General features: G+C 39.8%; 1 protein-coding gene across 1 annotated transcript; it reads right to left on the reverse strand.

Annotated features, from left to right (window-relative positions):
- Nucleotides 1-2,781: 2,781 nt before the first annotated feature.
- LOC131221187 (nuclear-pore anchor-like) lies at nt 2,782-7,317 on the reverse strand. Its single transcript, XM_058216356.1, has 5 exons — nt 4,464-7,317; nt 4,292-4,384; nt 4,129-4,194; nt 3,125-3,215; nt 2,782-3,030 (listed from the first exon to the last, which is right to left on the reverse strand). The coding sequence occupies exons 1-4, from the start codon at nt 4,641-4,643 to the stop codon at nt 3,165-3,167; spliced, it is 390 nt and encodes a 129-aa protein (XP_058072339.1). The 5' UTR covers nt 4,644-7,317; the 3' UTR covers nt 2,782-3,030; nt 3,125-3,164.
- Between the last annotated feature and the right edge of the window lie 12,311 nt (nt 7,318-19,628).

The raw sequence follows: 19,628 nt of genomic DNA on the forward strand, positions 1-19,628 counted from the left end.
TTAGAGACAAAGTAACAAAAATAACAATTAATCAATGCAATCAAAACCATTCATGATTTCCCCAATAACGATAATAAGCAAAACTCAAAGTCGTAGATCATTTAGGGTAGTGGGTCACGATCATGAGATCCAATGGTGGGATCCACATGATGATCGGGTCCACTTCAATGAACCATAGCATAGCCCTCTAACTATAAGGCCCTCCATGGATGTCGTCATTGATCCAGATACATGGTGGGGCCTTCCTCCTTGCGTACGTGCGGAGGGGGGGTGTGCGTGTGCGCATGATGTCCCCATCAATAAGATATCCCCATTCTACGCGGTGTTCGAAATATTGGTATCGTGTTATGTATCACATCCTTGGGATACAAATACATACCAGTTATCACACGAGATATATCGTTTGTATCACGTTATGTATCACATCTTTGGGATACAAATACGTACCAGTTATCACACGAGATATATCGTTTGTATCGAGTAATTTATCGCACTTTTTGGGAAACATGGGGAAACATTGGGGTAACGGTTGGAATTTTTTAATGAAACTTCGAAGATTGTTAAAAAAGACGTTAATACACACTTTTAAAACATAATATTTTAATAAAGAAGTGCACATAATAGGTTTCCTTTTTATAGGGTCCCAAGTTATGCATTGTCTCACTGAACTAATGCAACTATATTCAAATTGAATACATAACATTTAGAGTGTATGTGGATGATCATTTCATGACACTCTTAAATGCTTAGAAATTAGTCTCAATTGATAGTTGGTTGAAGGAAATTTTTGAAAAAAAATAATATTTTATTAATTTTTAATTAAAAAATTATTGTTATTTTTCGAAAATTGATAAGGACTTAACAAATCAGTAGGTCAACCCTCATACATGCTTGATTTCATGTTTAGACTGCAACATTGCAAGTAATTTGGGAGAAATTAGGGAAACTTTGAATTTTCCCCACATCGGAGCACCTACACTCAAATTTAAAAATTAGAGTGTATGAGATGAATAATGATCATTTCATCAAATACTCCTAAATACTTCGAAATTAGTCTCAATTGACAGCTGGCTGAAGGAAAAATTTGAAGAAACAAAAAACATGAAGAACCAATGGACATTGAAATCAAAGCTCCAAATCCATGATTTTTCATGCAAAACATGAAGAACCAATGGATTTATTATAACCATTTGACACTGATTTAGCATAATTTCAATTTTAAAAAAAGAAGAAGAAGAAGAAGAAGATTGGAAATTGAAAATGCTCACCAGATAGAACATGTGGGATATATTGGCACCACTTGTGCGTTTCATATCGCATAGGTGGGATACAAGATAAATCATGGGATATATCGGCCGATATCATCGATATTTAAAAAATTGATTCTGTGGGAATCTCCATAAATGCTTTTCAAGCAATTCTATATTCAAGTTTTTCAACCTTGTAATGCCCGAACCTCATATCTTTGGTTTGCAAATTTCTTGCCACTCGACTAAATGGTGCTTCCATAACTCTCCTTGTCCTCCTTCCATTTGTAATGGCCTACAATAAGGCATATTAGACAAAAATCCTTGATTCCTACAATCCCCACTTTTTGGGGTGATTGAAGCAATGAAAGACATTCACATCTCTCTTTCCCAATCTGCCTCTTTCATGAAATTTTGTTAAGCAAGTTATTATATCAGATTGTAAGAAAGCTGATACAAATTACCAAAAGAAGAAGTTTACGCATGGCATTGCACTTACAACACAGTAAGGATTTTGATCGTAGGCTGTAGATACCAATGACAAGTTTCACCTTAGCTCCTAAATCTAACAGCAGCTTCTGAAACTTCAATATAAGATTTTACATCTCCAAGTATGTGAAAATTAACAAATTTGGCGCACAAACAATATATGTGCACATATATGGGACAATAAAATATTGACAGCAAAAATTCTAGGCTAAATTTCAATTCACTTAAGGATCAATTAGAGTTAACTTTGTGATAAATAAGAGTGTAGAAATGAAAAAGGAAGCACACTTAAGCCACTATTTTTCATAGTGAGTACAGCAGATTTAAGCGAATTGAACCTACACCTGACATGCAGCATATGTTACAACAGCATGAATCCAATCAGCAGAAGTAAACTAAAATACATTTACTACTAATTCTGTTACAACATACAATTCTTCTGCACTTGAGTCGCTCTGCAAACTGGATGGTGGAAGAAGGCTCAATTTATCAGGCTTTCGAGCATTCACAATTTCAAGTTCACACTTTTCCCAGTTTTTCTTTTAAGTCAGAAGCCTCCTGCAACCACAAAAAAAAAAAAAAATAAAAAAAAAAAAAATAAAATAAAAAAAAAGAAGAAAGAGAGAGAGAGAGAGAGAGAGAGAGAGAGAGAGAGAGAGAGAGAGAGAACAAAAACAATGAATCCATGCAGCCCACAACTCACTGGATCAATAAAATGATCCTCTCCAGAGCTCAAACGATGAAGGACGATATAAACCAATAAAAAAGAACCAAATCAACAAGGTAAAACAAAAAAGAAGATGGTCTAACCAAGACCCAGACCAAAATAATAAATGATCATGATGATGATGGTGATTATGGCCAAATCAAGAATGCAAGAGTGTCAAATGCACCTTGGAAAGCCTTTTGACAAATCAAAAAGAAAAGAAATGTTGGGTGTCCAGGTATCTTGAAGATGCGATAAGGCAATATTAATTTCTGACCAAAATTAATAGCCCACTCATTTCATGTCCTATAGGAATGAATGGAATACCGAATACCAATATCAACCAGAAAAAGATAGCAACCATAATGTGGATTACTCTTTCTAACCTTTCCAAATGCCATACTTATCCAAAGGTGGTGGCCCCAAAATGTTCAGGAACATAGTTTAAGCATGCTTCCAAATGCACCATTAAATATTTATTTACATGAACAAAATAACAAAATACCAGACCTTTTCAAAATCTTTTCTGGCAGATGCTTCCTTCTCAAGTTTCTCTTTGTAATCATTGTCGACTTGACTCAAATGTGTCTGGATGTGCAATACAAAATCAAAAGACTTAAAATAAGCTTCTGGATAGTATGTAGTGAATTAGAATGCTCAAGACTTGCAGAAACATCCTTACTTCCAATGCCTTAATTACACCCTCAAGTTCTCCTGCCTTTCTAGACCATTTCTTCAGCACTCTCTTTGTAAAGGTCAACAAGCTTAGAAATCTTCAAGAGGTAGAGAAAATTCAAAACATAAATTCAAATGGACTATTAATGAAAGAAAATGATAGATAGAAATATACAAACAAGATGGTTAAACTTCACTATGTAGGAAATTGATCCCATATTTAAACAGGAAACATTGAAAAATAGAACACATAAGGTGAGAAAATCGCAAGGACTCCAAGTAGGAATATACAAACGAGAACTTGTATGGATAAACATTGATAATCTCTACGCAATAAAAAGTTTTGATGCTTTGTTAAGAATTCAAGAACCGACCACAAATGCGAGATAGAATAATGTAGGAGTGAAAAAAGATATGACAAATTGGTTTCATAGACTGCTATTGTGTAGAAGCCTTTGAATTTGAACCCTAACCAAGTTATGTTGTTTGTGCATTTCTTGTGTTCCTATCATAACAATCTCGGAATTCGATGAGCTTTATAAACTGTTACTGTGTCCTGCCTTTTCAAAAAGGCAAACAAAAATGGAATTTAATGACATCATCTCAGTTGGGTTGAAATATCCTTTCCAGTGATCAATTATATACCATTTTTCATCACCACCTTGGTCCTCAAATTTGTCGAAAACAATGAACAGAATCTTTTTTCGCTCTCAATTATCTCTAAATCAGTAATAGTACAACACATATAGGCAGATAACAATCTGATTGTGATATGGACCCAATGTTCTATTCAGTTTTATTAAGGATAAAGTAAATTACACTAATCAAGATAAATTCTAATAATTGGCAACCAAAAATCATCAAAATAATGTATATGCTTCCACCAAAGAACACTCTAAACTGAAACAATCATCAAATAATCACATAACAGATTTGTATCCATAACTTCAAATAACTGGAACCAAAAAAAATTCTACTGATCTAAAAAAAAATACTTCACATGGAACTTACAGTTGATTTTTCAGCAGAGTAGCGCTCTTCATTAGCAGCAGCAGCATCTTTGGTGGAGCATGACTCCTTCATTGGGGCAATTATGGATCCATGGAGCATGTTAACAGGACAAGAAATGGAATAGCATGCAAATTTAATGACTCCAAATAGAAACAAGTCAAACCTCCTGCAGAGATGTCAATTTCCTTTCAAGTTCCCTAACTCTCTCTTTATGCAACTTTAGACAGATTGAACAATCTTTAAATTTTTTCTCAACCTGAAAGACCAAACATGAAAAAAGTTATTGAACTGCCACTAACCCTGGTATTTTGAAAGAATTAGTAGAATAAACTTACATTAGCAACCTTAGCAGACATATCTGCCTCAAATTCAGTATGTGTTCGGCGAAGTTCAATGAGGCTGTTAACTTTGGTCGTTAACTCTTCATTAAGCCAGAGATTATGCTTTTCAATAAGTTCTTTTTCCTGTCCAGTACAAGTTTCTCTCATAATAATAATAATAATAATAAACTGCATCCAATTTCAAGCAACAAACCATAAAAACCATATGGCTACAATCAAAGGCCTCCTAGAATTTTGTTTCAGCAGATAAATGAAATATATTACTAAAGGAATAACTTACAAACAGTGGTGCAGGAATAACAAAGCCCCAATACATCATGGCATACAGAAAATTTGCCAGATTAAACGAAATGTTTAATCTGAACAATAGACCCAAACACTACGCCACAAGACTGGACCACCCATTCCATATCTCTGACATCGACCTCCCACAGAATTTTGAAGATAATGACGCCAATTCAATGATAGACCCCTTGATTTGGAAGATAATGACGCCAATTCACTCGTTTAAAATTCTGTTAGATCTCTTTCCAAATCTCCCAACCAATGGCAAAAAGCACAATGTTCCACAAGATCTTGCTCCTGCTGGGCGGGCTGTTGCACCAACTGATGAATTGATCTTGCAACATGAAGCTATTGGACCACGAAGTTTTGAACTCAGTATGGAAGAAAGCCCAAATCGCTGAAGCTATCGGACAATGGAGGAGCAGATGAGGACTGCTCTATTGGATGGCTTTACAGATCACACATCTGTTTGGTAGAACCATACCTCATTGCTGCAACTTGTCCACTTTTAGAATTTTCTGATTGATTGCAAAGCACATGCACTACGGATATCAATTAAGTCCAGTATATTAGCTAGGAGCTGGAATTTCAATCAATGAGTTCAGATGGAGTTTGGTGCTGAATGTAGTACACAACAATGCCAAGTTTTCAATTCCTAAGCTTAGTCAAGCAAATAGTTAAAGTTGAAACTTATAATTTTTTATTATTATTTTTTTTAATGAAACTAAAATGGTGGTATGGTTTCCTGGTTAGAAAACCCAAGGTTTTGGAGAAGATCAAATTAGGATGGGATTCCGAACAAAGAAATGGCTTTTTCTTGAGTTGATTAGGGCTGATGGTTTCTGTAGTTGAATCTAAAATAGGGGTTTTTAAAGATTTTTCATATGGAGTCTTAGGTTGCTCATGATTTCTTTCTTCCATCTCTCTTAGTGACAAAGGGAGACCATGGGCTTGGTCGAGTGGGTGAATTCTATTCCGTGTAGGCTACGGTTTCCCAGGCTTCTCTAAGCTATGAAGGCACAAACTACTCTAAAAGATTGTAAAGCTTAAACAAACACTCGAGGTTTTTCAGTGTTCAAGGATTGATGTAACTTTGTAACGCTGTATGATGATGCATCCTCTGCTGCAGGGAACAGTAGTTCTTTTATAGAGAGGGACCAAGGACAGGTATGACGCAAAGCCCTAGTATACTCCAGAGACAGAATAGTGGTTACTGGTCTTTAGGGGCAGTTTCTGACACCAGGGTGTTAACATTTCCAGCACAACATTCCCCACAGCTAGTACAACTTCATACAAAGGCAATCCAAAACAATGTGACAATTTTCTATACCCACTTCCCTCCGAAGTTCACAAAACAATCAGATGACATTTCGTCCTATTCTCAAAATAGCGGTTGTTCCTCTCACTCCATATAGGCCATAAGGCAGCCATCACCGCCAACCACCAGACCACCTTCCCCTCTTTGCGCACACCACCCCCATGCCATGCTGCTAGGAAGTCCAGCACCAATCCCAGAATCACCTATTGGATGCTAAGGGTTAATAAGAGGCTTTCCCAAATCTTCCTCACAAACTTACAATCAAGGAACAAATTATCCACCAATTTAGCATCTCTCAAACACATAACGCATATGTTTGAGAACACCATAGATCTCTTAATGAGATTATTACTGGTGAGCACCTTCTTTCTTCCCTCTAACCAAACAAAAGCTGCAACCTTTGAGCCAAGACCAATAGTTGTAGCGATTAACCGATTCATTGAAGAAGCGTATTGTAGACAAACTGAACCAAAAATCTCCCCAAGTTATGAGCACGCCACACCACATCTTTCACCACACCCTAGTAGCGAAGAACTTGAGGCTATCCAAAATGCTGATGAAATCAACTACTTCCTCATCCTAGGGAACCCTTCGAAATGGGGGAGCCCACACCACCTCAACATTGATATGGGAATAATAACAAGCTACTCAGACATTCCTGAAGAGGACTTAGTAGTTGCAGCACTCTCTTCTTGTCCTCGTCAAAGTTAGAGCCTCTATGAAGGATATTCAGGTTTGGTTTGAAGCTTGCTATGAGCTCAGGAAGGAAGATTGTTTAATCAAACCACTGGGTGAGGAGCTATGGGTTTTCGTCAGGACTGACGCCAACCTAAACCAGATCGTCGCCGCTGGCACACTCTTCAGTCACGGGTCAGTACTGAAAGTACACATATGGGAGGAGATATCGCTTTTCGAAGAAGTGGAGGTATGGTGTTTACTATGGGGGATTCCTCTGGAGGTTTGGGTCACCAACGTGTTTAGGGTGCAAGGCTCTTGTCTAAGGGAGGTAACAGCTATCGACCCCTCGACAAAGAAGGGAGACAAAATCAGTGCAGCTATCAACCCCTTGCATGTATTATGGAATGATGGTTTGAAATTAAAAAAATCTTTTTTCGTCAGTCTACAGAATCAAATGTCATTTTTCCAATGTGACTCTACATTCACGAAAGGTAATAAGAACATAAACTATTAAAGGATCCTCGTATGTTTTTTGAGGAAAATTTCTTAAAAGGCAAAAACAAAAAAAAAACAAAAAAACAAAAAAAAAAAAAAGAAAAGAAGGAAAGTTAAGAATCCTTTAACACTATTATGATATGGTATTACTTGGTGCATATTAATGGCAAAAGGATGATTGCTATTTTTATTTTTTTGTCATTTATTTATACTTTTCATATTTTCAAGAAAATCATAAAAAATCCTTACGATTTGCGATTCTATTCGATTCAACCCCTATTACAATCTGCGATACGATAACGATTTTGACAACATTGGTGTCAACAGGCTCAGGAGATAAACCAAGCTTGGATGCAAGTTTGGGATATAGATGGCAAGGGAGAAGTGAGGTTAGTTCTGTTGGGCGTCTAGATGTTAGCCTCGATGCTGAGCCTATGCCTCAAAGTATTACATGCCAGTGGGGACCCACCACATAGTGGCAACGATATTAATGAGACTGGCTTTTCAAACAAAGTGGGACGACAAGCGTCAGAGATGCCCGTGGAGCGAAAAGAAGCGATTTCTCTCCAATCAGCACGTGGCGCCAACGTCATTGAGTAGGAGATTTGGAGCACTCGGCCTCCTCCTAGTGAGACAAGTGGGTATATGTCAAGGCTAGGGGAGGTTTGTTCTCAAGGTGACAACCTCAACAAGGACGATGTAACTCCAAAATGTGAAGATGCTCACACGTCGGTCCCAAACTAGAGGGATGACTCGAGAGACATGATGATGGCTTCGACATGTGTCTTGAACTCAACCGAGCATATGGTGCTTGTGCGTCTCCGTCATATCACAGGGGAGGGATGTAACTAATGAACGGCAAATGCTTCCTGCTCGAGTCAAAAGTCGGCGAAGCACTTCTATAAGTGGAGATTCTTCCAACCTGGGCTTATTACGGGAACACGAGGAGTATTAGTCAAGGAGGTCTTCATTGGTGGAGGGGTATTCGATGTCAGCCAAAGGCTGGGGAATCGTTTGATGTTGTCAATGTAGAGTTATTTTATGATGATCTTGATATCACTCCTCGGCAAGCAACGAGGGAGCTCCCGGTTGGAGGCAGTGAAGCTCTTATTCCCCCACTCTTAGATAATACCACTCACTCTTGCCAAGGTGATCATATGATGACAGAGGAGTTACAATGGTATAGAGACATGTAGGAACGCATAGGCAAATTAGTAGGGTTGTCCTTTGGAGTTGATGATGAAGACATCCATGCCTTTATTAACTTTGTGGAGGAAAGAGGCAATTGGAAGATGGAGAGAAATGCTGATGCAAAAGTTCAAGCCAAAGTACCCGAGAGGCTGGAGAGAATTGCTTAACTTGGAGTGCACTACTAATTACGAACAAGCCAATGGTAGCAAGAAGGGTAGGGGTCTTTGATCTAGTTCCAGTGAAGGTGCTCATTTGCAATTTAACAGCGCTGGGAAGTCAAGAAAAAAGACCATGTTAAACAGATATGCAAAAAGTACAAGATTCAGATTTTCACTTCGCGATACTAAATTAGAGACTTTCGACAATAAAAACCCCGTTTCCATAAAAACAATGGATGGTCTGCTTTGAACGCAGAAGGTTAAGCAGGGAGTGCAGTTATAGCCTGAATAGGGACATTTGGTCCTCAGAGGGCAGTCATATTGGGGCCTTCTCGGTGTCTATTGTAATCAGGGAAAGATCTTGACAGTTTAGATGGCTTTACACGGCAATATATGGGCAGTGCTTTCCAATTCGAAGACAGCTTTGCCTTTGAAGATCAGGTCAGGGCCATTTTTAACTTTATATGGTGAGTTGGAGGTGATTTCAACGTAATCAAGTTTATACATGAGAAATCAAATGCAAGCCGACTCACTAGGAGTATAAAATGGTTCGAGGATTGGGTGAGCAAAAATGAACTGATTGATACTCCAATTTGGGTTTTTTGTGTGTGTGTACATGGTCTAATGGGAGGAAGCAAGCAATAATGGCTAGAATAGATAGATTTTTGTTATTCACTGAATGGGTTGACAAATGCCCACTAATCATCTCATGGCATGCCCAAATCTATATCAAATCGCCGACCTATTTTATTGGAGGTTGAGGAGGATAAAGGGAGGCCCAAGCCCTTACGCTTTGAACTCGCATGGCTAGAAGTGGACGATTTTGCAGATTCATTAGAAAATCGTGGCAATCCTTCAATGTTTCAGGAACGATTGGGTTTTGGCTATCTCAAAATTATATGCATAGAAAAAGGAGTTTCTATCCAATAGATTTGTAAAGGCAGATGGCATTATTTCCAAATTAAATGAGATTGATATGAAGGAGTAAGGGGTTGTCCTATCTATAGAAGATCGGAACAGGTGTTTGTTCTTATCAGCCAAGTACTCTTAAGTACCTCAAAGAAGAAGAGATCGTGCGGAGGAAGAGGTTAAGGGCTATATAGCTGAAAGAATGCAATAAAAAACACTAGTTATTTCCATGGTATGGCTGGTACAAGGGCAAGGAACAACCAGATAATCAGTATAGTGGTTAATGGACAGAATAAAAAAACAATAGGACCAAGTTTGTTCAGGTTCTTCTCCAATCTATGTAGGGATGGGTGGAGAGACCTTCACTGGATAATTTGCCTTTTCAACATATTTCGCTCGCAGATATGGAATCACTTGAAAAGCCGATACTAGAAGAAGAAATTAAATGCACAATGGATTCCTTGGGTAGAGATAAGGCTCTAGCCCAGACGGCTTCCCTATGGCCTTCTATGAAGTCTGCTGGGATATGCTCAAGAAAGATGTGGTGGATTTTATTCAAGTGTTTTATGACAAGGTTAGGCTGCCCAAAGGGATGGAGGCCTATCATCCCAAAGAATGGAGTAGAGGCACTCATAGATTGCCCTATCAATCTAATTGGCAGCCCCCCTACAAGATCCTGGCGAAGATAATGGCATCTAGATTCAGATTGGTGCTATCTCCGGTTATAACTAAGAACCGTGGAGCTTTTGCAGAGAACAAACAGAGTTTAGATAGCGCTTTCCTTGCCCATGAATGTATTGATTCGAGAGAGACAACGAAAGGAGTGGTTTGCAAATTGGACATTGAAAAGGTGTATGACCATGTGGATTGGGGCTTCTTCAAGTATATGTTGGGAAGATTGGAATGCGGAAGCAAATGGTTTAGTTGGATATATGAATGCTTTATTGGCCTATTTTGGTCAATGGTTCTCCGAATGGCTTTTTTCCAAGCATCATGGGGATTAAGGCAAGGGGATACATCATCACCTTTTCTATTTATAGTGGTTGGGGAAGCTTCGAGTAGAATGTTAGCCAAAGGTCAAGAAGTGGGTCTTACATCTAGTTTTTGAAGTTTATACGAAGGAGCTCAGATATCCCACTTGCAATTTGCGAATGATACACCATTATTTTGTGAGGCGGATGTAAATATAGTTAATAATTTGAGGAAGATATTGGGGTGTTATGAAGAGGTTTCAAGGCTTAAGATAAATATCGAAAAAAGTGAGATGCTACGAATCAGGCTTTCTAATGAAGAGTTATCCACCTATGCGGAGGTCTTCGGGTGTGAAGTTGATTTTTTTTTTCCACCCACTTATTGGGCCTACTGTTGAGCTTGGGAAAACCACCTAAACACTTATAAAGTAGGGTGATTGAAAGGTTTGAGAGGAAGCTATCTAAGTGGAAGAGTAGATGTAACGCCTCGGAAAAATCCGTACAGAGGCCCGAGTACCACCCCAGGCAGAAATCACACAGGACCAAATCCTTTAGAAATTAGGCGAGAATTAACCAGTGCTAAACTAGCTTATCTGTGAAATTAACACTAATCACTTTAAATATGATCTGCAAGACCCAAACCGTGCAGAATCATCACCGCTACATTACCTTAAAACTTAGGATCAATCTCAAGTTTCAGTTGCTCCCGGGAGCACATCGAAACTCCGTATCGGACCTGGACCGCATGTTGAAAGTCCGATAACTACGAAACTATACAAATATGACCGCCTCGTTGGACTTGACAACCATTCCGGAAATCAAGTCCTAATAGTATCCAGAAACACATAACTTGAGCCCGGAGCGAAGTGTGTAAGAAACGCGAATACCTATAAGAAATAAACCCAAACTTAAGTAAACTGAGTCGTTCACTTGCAGGTCCAAATATAAGGATACAGACCGTCAGAATCTGACCCAATTACACCCTCGGATCAGAGAAAATTTCCAACACATGTCAGTACACTAGTGGCCCTGATCGAGCACCGGTGACCGTTAAACTGAAACTGGTCTGCCACGGTCGATCTGTAAATCCGATCGGACTGAAAACTTAGCCCGACCTAAATCCAATGTCAAGGAGCTTAAGTCTGGCCGCACGCAGAAGAAGGGCTACCAGAAGTGCTCCGTTGGACTGAAACAAACGCCCTTTGGATATAACCTAGGTATACCTTGGCCCCGGGGCCATTTCCATCAGACTTGGGCCTATATAAAGGCCTAAACCCACTTCCCTCTCACCACGTACGAATTTTCAAACCCTAGGAAGAAAATAGAGAGAAAAGAGAAGGAGAAAGGGAGGAGAAATGAGTGAGAGTGGGATTAGTTGCCGGGATCTTTCCCTGATGCTCCACGTGCTTAACCACGATTTCTGTATCGCTATTCCAGCGATTCCGACTCCATTCTTTGGTAAGAAAAGCCTAACCCTAATCTATTTTAGGGTTTCCAACTAGTGTAATAAACGAAATAGCTAACCTATTCCCTGATATAGGTTGTTGTGGTGCCGTAGACAAAGACTTAGTGGTTAAACTGAGTTCGTTACGCGTTTACAGGCGTAAGGTGCGGACTATAAATGTTTAGGTTATGGTTTTCAAGGTTTTCAATGTCAATTAATGATTTATGACTGACTTGAATGCTATCACATGCTTAGATGCGATGTTTCCCGCACTTTACACACATATATGAAGTATGTTGAATATAGTGAAATCCATGTGTTTGTTGATATGCTTGAATGAATATGGAATTATGATTCATGCTTGCCATGATTATTAATTGTAAATGCATGATCGTTGTATACGTGGCACCTCCTTGTGAAAGGATTTGCTATAACATGTGTTTTAACTAAGTTATTACATGTATGTAATGTGTGTAGTCTAAGTGTTTGACAAAATGACTGAATGAGTAAATGCTTGTTTAATGGTATGACATAAGGGCGTTGAGACAGGAACCTCAACCCCCTTATCTATACTTATGGTTTCCTTTTGTAACCTATCTACTATTACGTGACTTGTGGTGAGAGGCCTATGTATGTTGACATGTACACAATGTATTTGTTAAAATGTTCAAATAAGATCTCTATGTGAATTGATTATCACATGTTGTTCTTGACTATCACATGTGGAATAAATTGTTTGGAGTGTGTTTAGGACTATGGTATAGTCCAGGCAATCGGTAACAGGTTCTGGGTTGGTGGCTGAGGTTGTTTCGCCACACCGGACATGTTCGATGAATCCGAGTTGTACTTGGGTTGTCGACAGTGGTTAGGCCACGCGGAGTGCTTACGTGCTCCATGTCGATCGGCTCGACGTGCGCTCGTACCAGTCGAGCCTGTCAAGTAACCCGATTGACCCGATGTATGTTCACCATGTATGGACGCTACTGCTTGAATCGAAGGTACCAAACTCACCATTGGAAACCCTGTTAACCTTGGTACCTTGATCCGCTAAGACTCATGAGCTGGGCATGATGGATAAGACACCGTGGTCGAGCTGTCGGCCTACGCTGGGGTGACGAGCCTCCCCGTAGTGACTAGTGAGCAACCCAAACTCGTGAGCCGAATACGGTGGTATGGGACACTATATTCGAGCTATCGGCTTACGTCTAGGTGACGAGCCATTCGTAGTAACCTCGAGCATACTCTAAGACTGCATTGAGGTGACGAGCCTCGTCGTAGTAAACAAGAGTATAAACCAGGCATGCATCGAGGTGACAAGCCCTTTGTAGCGACCTCTAACTGCAACATCGTATGAGACTGGCTAGGACTGACAACCCTAGAATGGATCATCGTTTGGGAAATGATATGACGGAGGTACCTTAGTTTCCCAATCCTGCTGTATGAAAAGGCCTAATAAGAACTTGGTAATCACGCTCATGCACCGCATTGCATGTGCCGTTTGGCATTGGGTAGAGCACTGAGGAAGTGACTGACATGCTGCGACCGTGAGATGAAGATCGCAGAGGGAGTGCAGGGAAACATCTAGAAGCAAAGTAGTGGAGATTGGTTACAATAACCATCGGAACGTGGAAAGAATCCAGAATGGTTGGATCAGAGCTATAAATAGAAGAAGATTGCAGCAAAATAATTCATCACATACCAAACCAAACAAATCAAATCTATCTTCAATTATCCTTCAATTATCCTGTCAATTTTACATTCTTTAGTGTTACTTTTTCTTTTCTCGTTCAAGTGAATTGCATTCCATAGCATAATCATTTACTTTCCGTACTTGTCAATTACATTCCATAGTGTAACCCGTAATATAATCAATAGCGTTAATGCTATAGTCAATAACCTTAGCTTTAGCTAGAGTTGTTGCTAGAACATTGAATCGTGTTCGACTACTAAGGAGTATCCTTCAACAGCTGATAGCGGCCAATTGTAAGGATTTCTTTTCTCTTCTCACTTTATCTGCACTGAAAAGTCCTTTCGTACAGAAGGCAAAGGAGTAACCCATCATCAGAGGACGAACCCCACCCTCTAACCATCGCCTAATCATTAAATACGTTGAGCCATTGGCTGAATAGGCGACCGATCTTTTCAGAATCCGGTCATACACATTTTGTCTGCCTATCTTGGCGCTCGGGGTCATTGTTGTTCGGTTTGAATTGGAACCGTAATCCCAATTTTGGCACGCCAGCAAGAAACAGACACTCGTGCCAAGGAAGAGATCGAAAAACGAGGCGAACACCAACAGTGCCTAATATGATGAAGGATAGTCACCAATCCCTGATGATTGCACGGAACTCTTCCACTAACAAACAAGCGAGTTCAAAAACAGATGGTTTTGGGCCCCAACCATCCACCCTCAGTTCCAATAAGACTAGATGATGATCAAATGTAGCCCTAGGCAAGCCGCACGAGATAATCAAAGGGTACTTATTGACCCACAGTGTTTTCAGTAGCGCCCGTAGCGTAGCGATTTCGCTACGTAGCGTTACAAATAGCGTTTTTCCCCTGTAGCGCGTAGCGTATGCTACGGATACATAGCGTGTAGCGCAGGTAGCGTGCGCTACCTGTTTGGTATTTTTTTTTTTTTCAGTGCAGGAAACAGTGGTGAACTCACACCACAAGCCAAACTAAAGTTAAAAAAGCAAAAACCTAATTCGAAAGGGCTTCCACCCCCAAACCGAAGCAGCCGACGCAGTTGCTGTCCCCACCCTTCCATTTGGAGACTAAAAATCCTCTCACAGGGCCAATCCGACGCTGCCGACGCTGCTCCTCTCCCCACCCTTCAATGTTGAGGTCGAAAATCTGCTGTCAGGCGCAAACCGACGCTACAGACATTGCTCATCTCCCCACTTTTCAATCTTGAGTTTGAAAAACTGCTTCCAGAGGCCAACATTTGCGGTTTTCACTGATTCAATCTCATCTTGAGACAAAAATAGGTACGCTCCTTCCTTTTTCTTTTTTTCTTTTTTCTTCTCCTCTTCCTTCTTCTCCTTCTTCTTCTTCCTCTTCTTCTTCTTCTTCTTCCTCTTCTTCTTCTTCTCGAACTGCTGCGGTTGCGGCCGCAGCTGCGGATTCTTCTTCTTCTTCTTCTTCTTCTTCTTCTTCTTCTTCTTCTCTCTCTCTCTCTCTCTCTCTCTCTCTCTCTCTCTCTCTCTCTTCTTTCCCTCTTTTCTTTCGGTTTCCCCCTCTTCTTTTTCATTTTCGGAATAGATTGCGTGGCTGTTTCACAGCCACGCACTTATTATTATTATTTTTCTGTGTTCTGCGGTGCACGTTGAACAGTGCACTTGCACTATTTTATTATATGGTCCGTTGTAATGTTTATTTTCCATCTAACCTGTTAATTGGGTCACACTGACATGGATGAAGGGAAAACGCACATGTCAGCTTGATCTAAAACTTTTGTAGCCCCCAATAAATTTTTAATGGTGGATGTTTAATTATTATTGTTTCTTATGGTGCGGTCCACCCGAGATTTGGATTTGCCTCATTTTTGGGCTCATGCCCTAAAATTATTTGGCAAAATGGATGGACGGTGTGGATATAACACATTCATCACGGTGGGGCCCAAAAAACTTTGACACTTGTGTGCTACACTTCACAATCCGAGTCCCGCCTAATTCGGGCCCTTAAAAAATTGTACACGAGACATGTATTAACTTAAAAATAATAAGACCCTATCCATCAACTTCTTACTATTTAATATTTATCATATATATATATATATATATATATATATATATATATATATATATATATATTAAAAAAAATTTAAAAATAGAAGTATCGTGTAGCTTACGCTACACGCTACGGAGGGTTGAACGCTACACAACACGCTACCGCTATTTAAAACACTGTTGACCCAATCAAATCAAATGATGGAGTTAATAATAAAAAAAAAAAACTATCGGGATATCGATCATCCCATTTTGGGTAACCCATTCCCCAAAACCCCTGATACTTCTCATGACTCTGGCTTCAGATAGTTTTTCATGCACAAATCTGATGGTGTTGAAGTCTCCCCCAACGCACCATGGTTAAAAGAAGCTCCGACCTAGTTCACCTCTGTCAAGAAAAGATGTCTTTGAACTGGAAAGCAGGGGTTATGTATTGTTGTAAGTAACCATCTAAATTGGTATCCAGTGTCTTTGAACACAACCAAAACCAAAAAAGATCCAATCTGACTACCCTCCACGCACCAGAAGGCTTTGTTCCACGCAACTACAATACCACCCTTCGATCCTTCTGCATACAATGCATACCACCCCTTATTGATGATGCCCCAAATGGGGCCAAGAATCTTATCGTTGAAGGTGTCCAACTTTGTTTCCTAGAGAGCAAGAATCTGGGTCATATGCCTTTTACATACCTCTTTTACATGCAATCTTTTTCCTTAGCTTCCCAGCCCCCTCAAATACCAGTAGAGGATCTTCATTGTACAATAGTACGAGATGCTTTTCCCTTCTTGTTGTCATTATCTCTACTAGAAGAACCATAATTGACAAAACACTCCAAATTCAGTAGCTCACTCCAACCTCTTAAGTTTTTTGGGCTTATACTTATGCTTAGAGCTTCCCTCTTCTTCTGGTTACCTCTAGTCTTTCCTTTACAAAATTGATAAAAGCATGGACTTCTACTACTTGTATTAAGCATCCAACTCATCGAAGTCGAGTTCTATCCAACTCGGGGTGAATGATGCAAGCCCACAGCCCACTAAGGCCCATCCTGGCCCACTGTAGTGCCTAGCACACTTAAGCCCATCTAGGCCCAGCAAGACATAGGTCCCATAGCCCGAGCCCAACATGTGCTGATTTTTTTGTTGATTATTTACTGATTAGAGGGGCCTAAATCAAGTATTGTAATTTACTATTTTTGGGAGATATGGGGGACTAATTTGAAGATGTGATTGATATGATTGAAGATATGGGCTGGTTTTAGAGATATAATTACTTTCCATGTTTGCTTTTTATTATCAGATTTTTACCATATTAAGGAATATTAGATTGGATTAAAATAAATTGTGATTGATTTAAAATCAATATTTTAATTAGGAGATTTTCATTAAATATTCATTTAGGATCTATAACGAGGGTAATGGTGTAGGAGTTAGTCATTCGAATATTTTTAAGTGCGAGTTTTCTTAAAGTTTTTGTAAGAGAAGAAAATTGATATCAATAAAGTTCTTTCCCTCTCTACTCCATTGTTCTTATGGGCAGTGTTTTAAATATCAGGGAAAATTTCTAATACATGTCAGTGTACTTGTGGCCCTGATCGAGTACCGGTGACCGTTAAACTGAAACTGATCCTTCACAGTCGATCCACTGATCTGATCGGACCGAGATCTTAACCTGGCATAAATCCAATGTCAGGGAACTTTCCCCCCACCATATGCAGGAAATGGGCCTCCAGATGATCCCTGTTGGCCCGAAACAACCGACTTTTGGCTATATCTTAAGTATACCATGGCCCTGGGGCCATTACCATCAGTTCTGGGCCTATATAAGGGCCTAAACCCACCCCATTTCTATTCCATACGATTTTCCTAACCCTAGGAGAGAAGAGAAAAAAGAGGAGGAGAAAGTGAGGAGAAGTGAGAGAGATCTGGAGTTAGTAGCCGGGATTCATTCCCACCGCTCCACGTATCAAATCACCTCTTCTGTGTCGCTACACCATCGCTTTCAACTCCGTTTTTGGGTAAGAAATCCTAACCCTAATCTGTTTTAGGTATCCAAATAGGTAAATTGGCAAAATAGCTAACCTATTTCTTGATTCAGGTAGCCGTTATGCCGTAGACAGTGACGTAGTGTTCAAACTGAGCTCGGTAGGAGTTTACCGACGAAAGGTGCAGACTATAAACGTTTAGGTTATGGTTTTCAAGGCTTTCAATGTCAGCAATGATTTATGTTTGACTTGATTGCTGCTATATGATCTTAGGTACGATGTATTCGATAAACTATACATGTGTGTGAACTATGTGGTTATATAATGCATTTCAGGTGTTTGTTGAAATGTTTGAATGAACATGGAATTATGATTTGTGCTTGTCATGATTGTTTGGTTGAGAATACATGATCGTTACGTGTGGCAACTCCCTTATGAAAGGATTTGCTATAATATACGTTATAACTAATATATTATATGAATGTTGGTACGTGTAGTCCATGTGTTTGATAAAATGCCTGAATGAGAAAATGCTTGTTGAACTGTAATTAATGAGGGTGTTGAGATGGGATTCTCAATTTCCTTATCTATAGTTATAGTTTTCTTTATGTAACCTATCTTACTACTATGTGATTTAGGGATGAAATGTCCGTGTATTATAGCATGTGTACTATTTGTTTGTCGAAATGCTCAATTGAGATTTATATTTTATATTGGTTGTCACATGCCGTCTTTGACAATCATATGTTGTAACGCCCTGAAAATCGGGGGTCGAGTAGAAGTCCAACTCCCGAGTTCCAACGCATCACTTATGCAACATATTTAATGATGATTAAATGTTGTTAGTATTAATGCATAAAACATGAATAAGATTAAGCCAAATCAGCAATACATAATCCAGGGACAGTTGTAATACGCAAGCGGAAGACTAAAATAAATATGTATAACTTGATAAACTAGTATAGGTCCCCAAAGTATGTATGCATTGCCAGGTCAATAATTACATGTATTGTTTCAAAATACAAAATATCAAAAATGTAACAGTCCACTACAAGTATAACCCTGAAGCCCCGTCGATTCAGAACGGTCTACGAGAACCCGCCTGAATACTGCATATATGAGAATGCCTCCTCATCATCCTCAAAGTCCAGCTCTGCCTCGCAGGCTACGCCATCATCTGAACCTACAACAGGGTCTAGTTAGTGTTTAAAACACCGACCCGTAACGTAAGAGTGAGTGATCAACTCAGTGAAACAATAAAGTAAATGTTAACATGTTATCAATTCAGTCAAGCAGTAATGATAAAGCAATATAATCGAACACCTATAAATACTCTGATTAATGCAGGAATGGTATGAATAAATGATGCATGCCCTCGCCTGCACTCCCTCAGCGATCTTCATCTAACAGTCGCGCATGTCAGTTACTTCCTCGTGCTCTCTACACATCGCCAAACGGGACATGCAATGTGGTGCATGAGCGTGATTACCAAGTTCTTATTAGTCCTTTTCATACAGTAGGATTGGGAAGCTAAGGTACCTCCATTATATCAATTCCCAAACGATGATCCAATCTAGGGTCGTCAATCCTAGTAAATCTCATACGATGATACAGTTCTAGGTTACTGCAAAGGGCTCGTCACCTTATCAGTGCAAGCCTAGTGTACTCATGTTGCTACGTAAGGGCTCGTCGCCTCTACGTAGTCTTAGGGTACGCTCGAGGTCACTACAAAGGGCTCGTCACCTTATCAGTGTAGGCCGACAGCTCAAATACAGTGTCTCATACCACCATATTCGGCTCACGAGTCTGGGTTGCTCACTGATCACTACGGGGAGGCTCGTCACCCCAGCGTAGGCCGACGGCTCGACCACGGTGTCCGATACCACCATGCCCGGCTCATGAGTCTTAGTGGATCGAGGTATCAAGGTTTAAAGGGGTTTTTATTGGTGAGTTTGGTACTCTAGATTCAAGCAGTAGCGTCCATACATGGTGAAC

This window comes from Magnolia sinica, chromosome 12 (genome assembly GCF_029962835.1).
Source record: "Magnolia sinica isolate HGM2019 chromosome 12, MsV1, whole genome shotgun sequence".
In the NCBI taxonomy this organism is placed as follows: domain Eukaryota; kingdom Viridiplantae; phylum Streptophyta; class Magnoliopsida; order Magnoliales; family Magnoliaceae; genus Magnolia; species Magnolia sinica.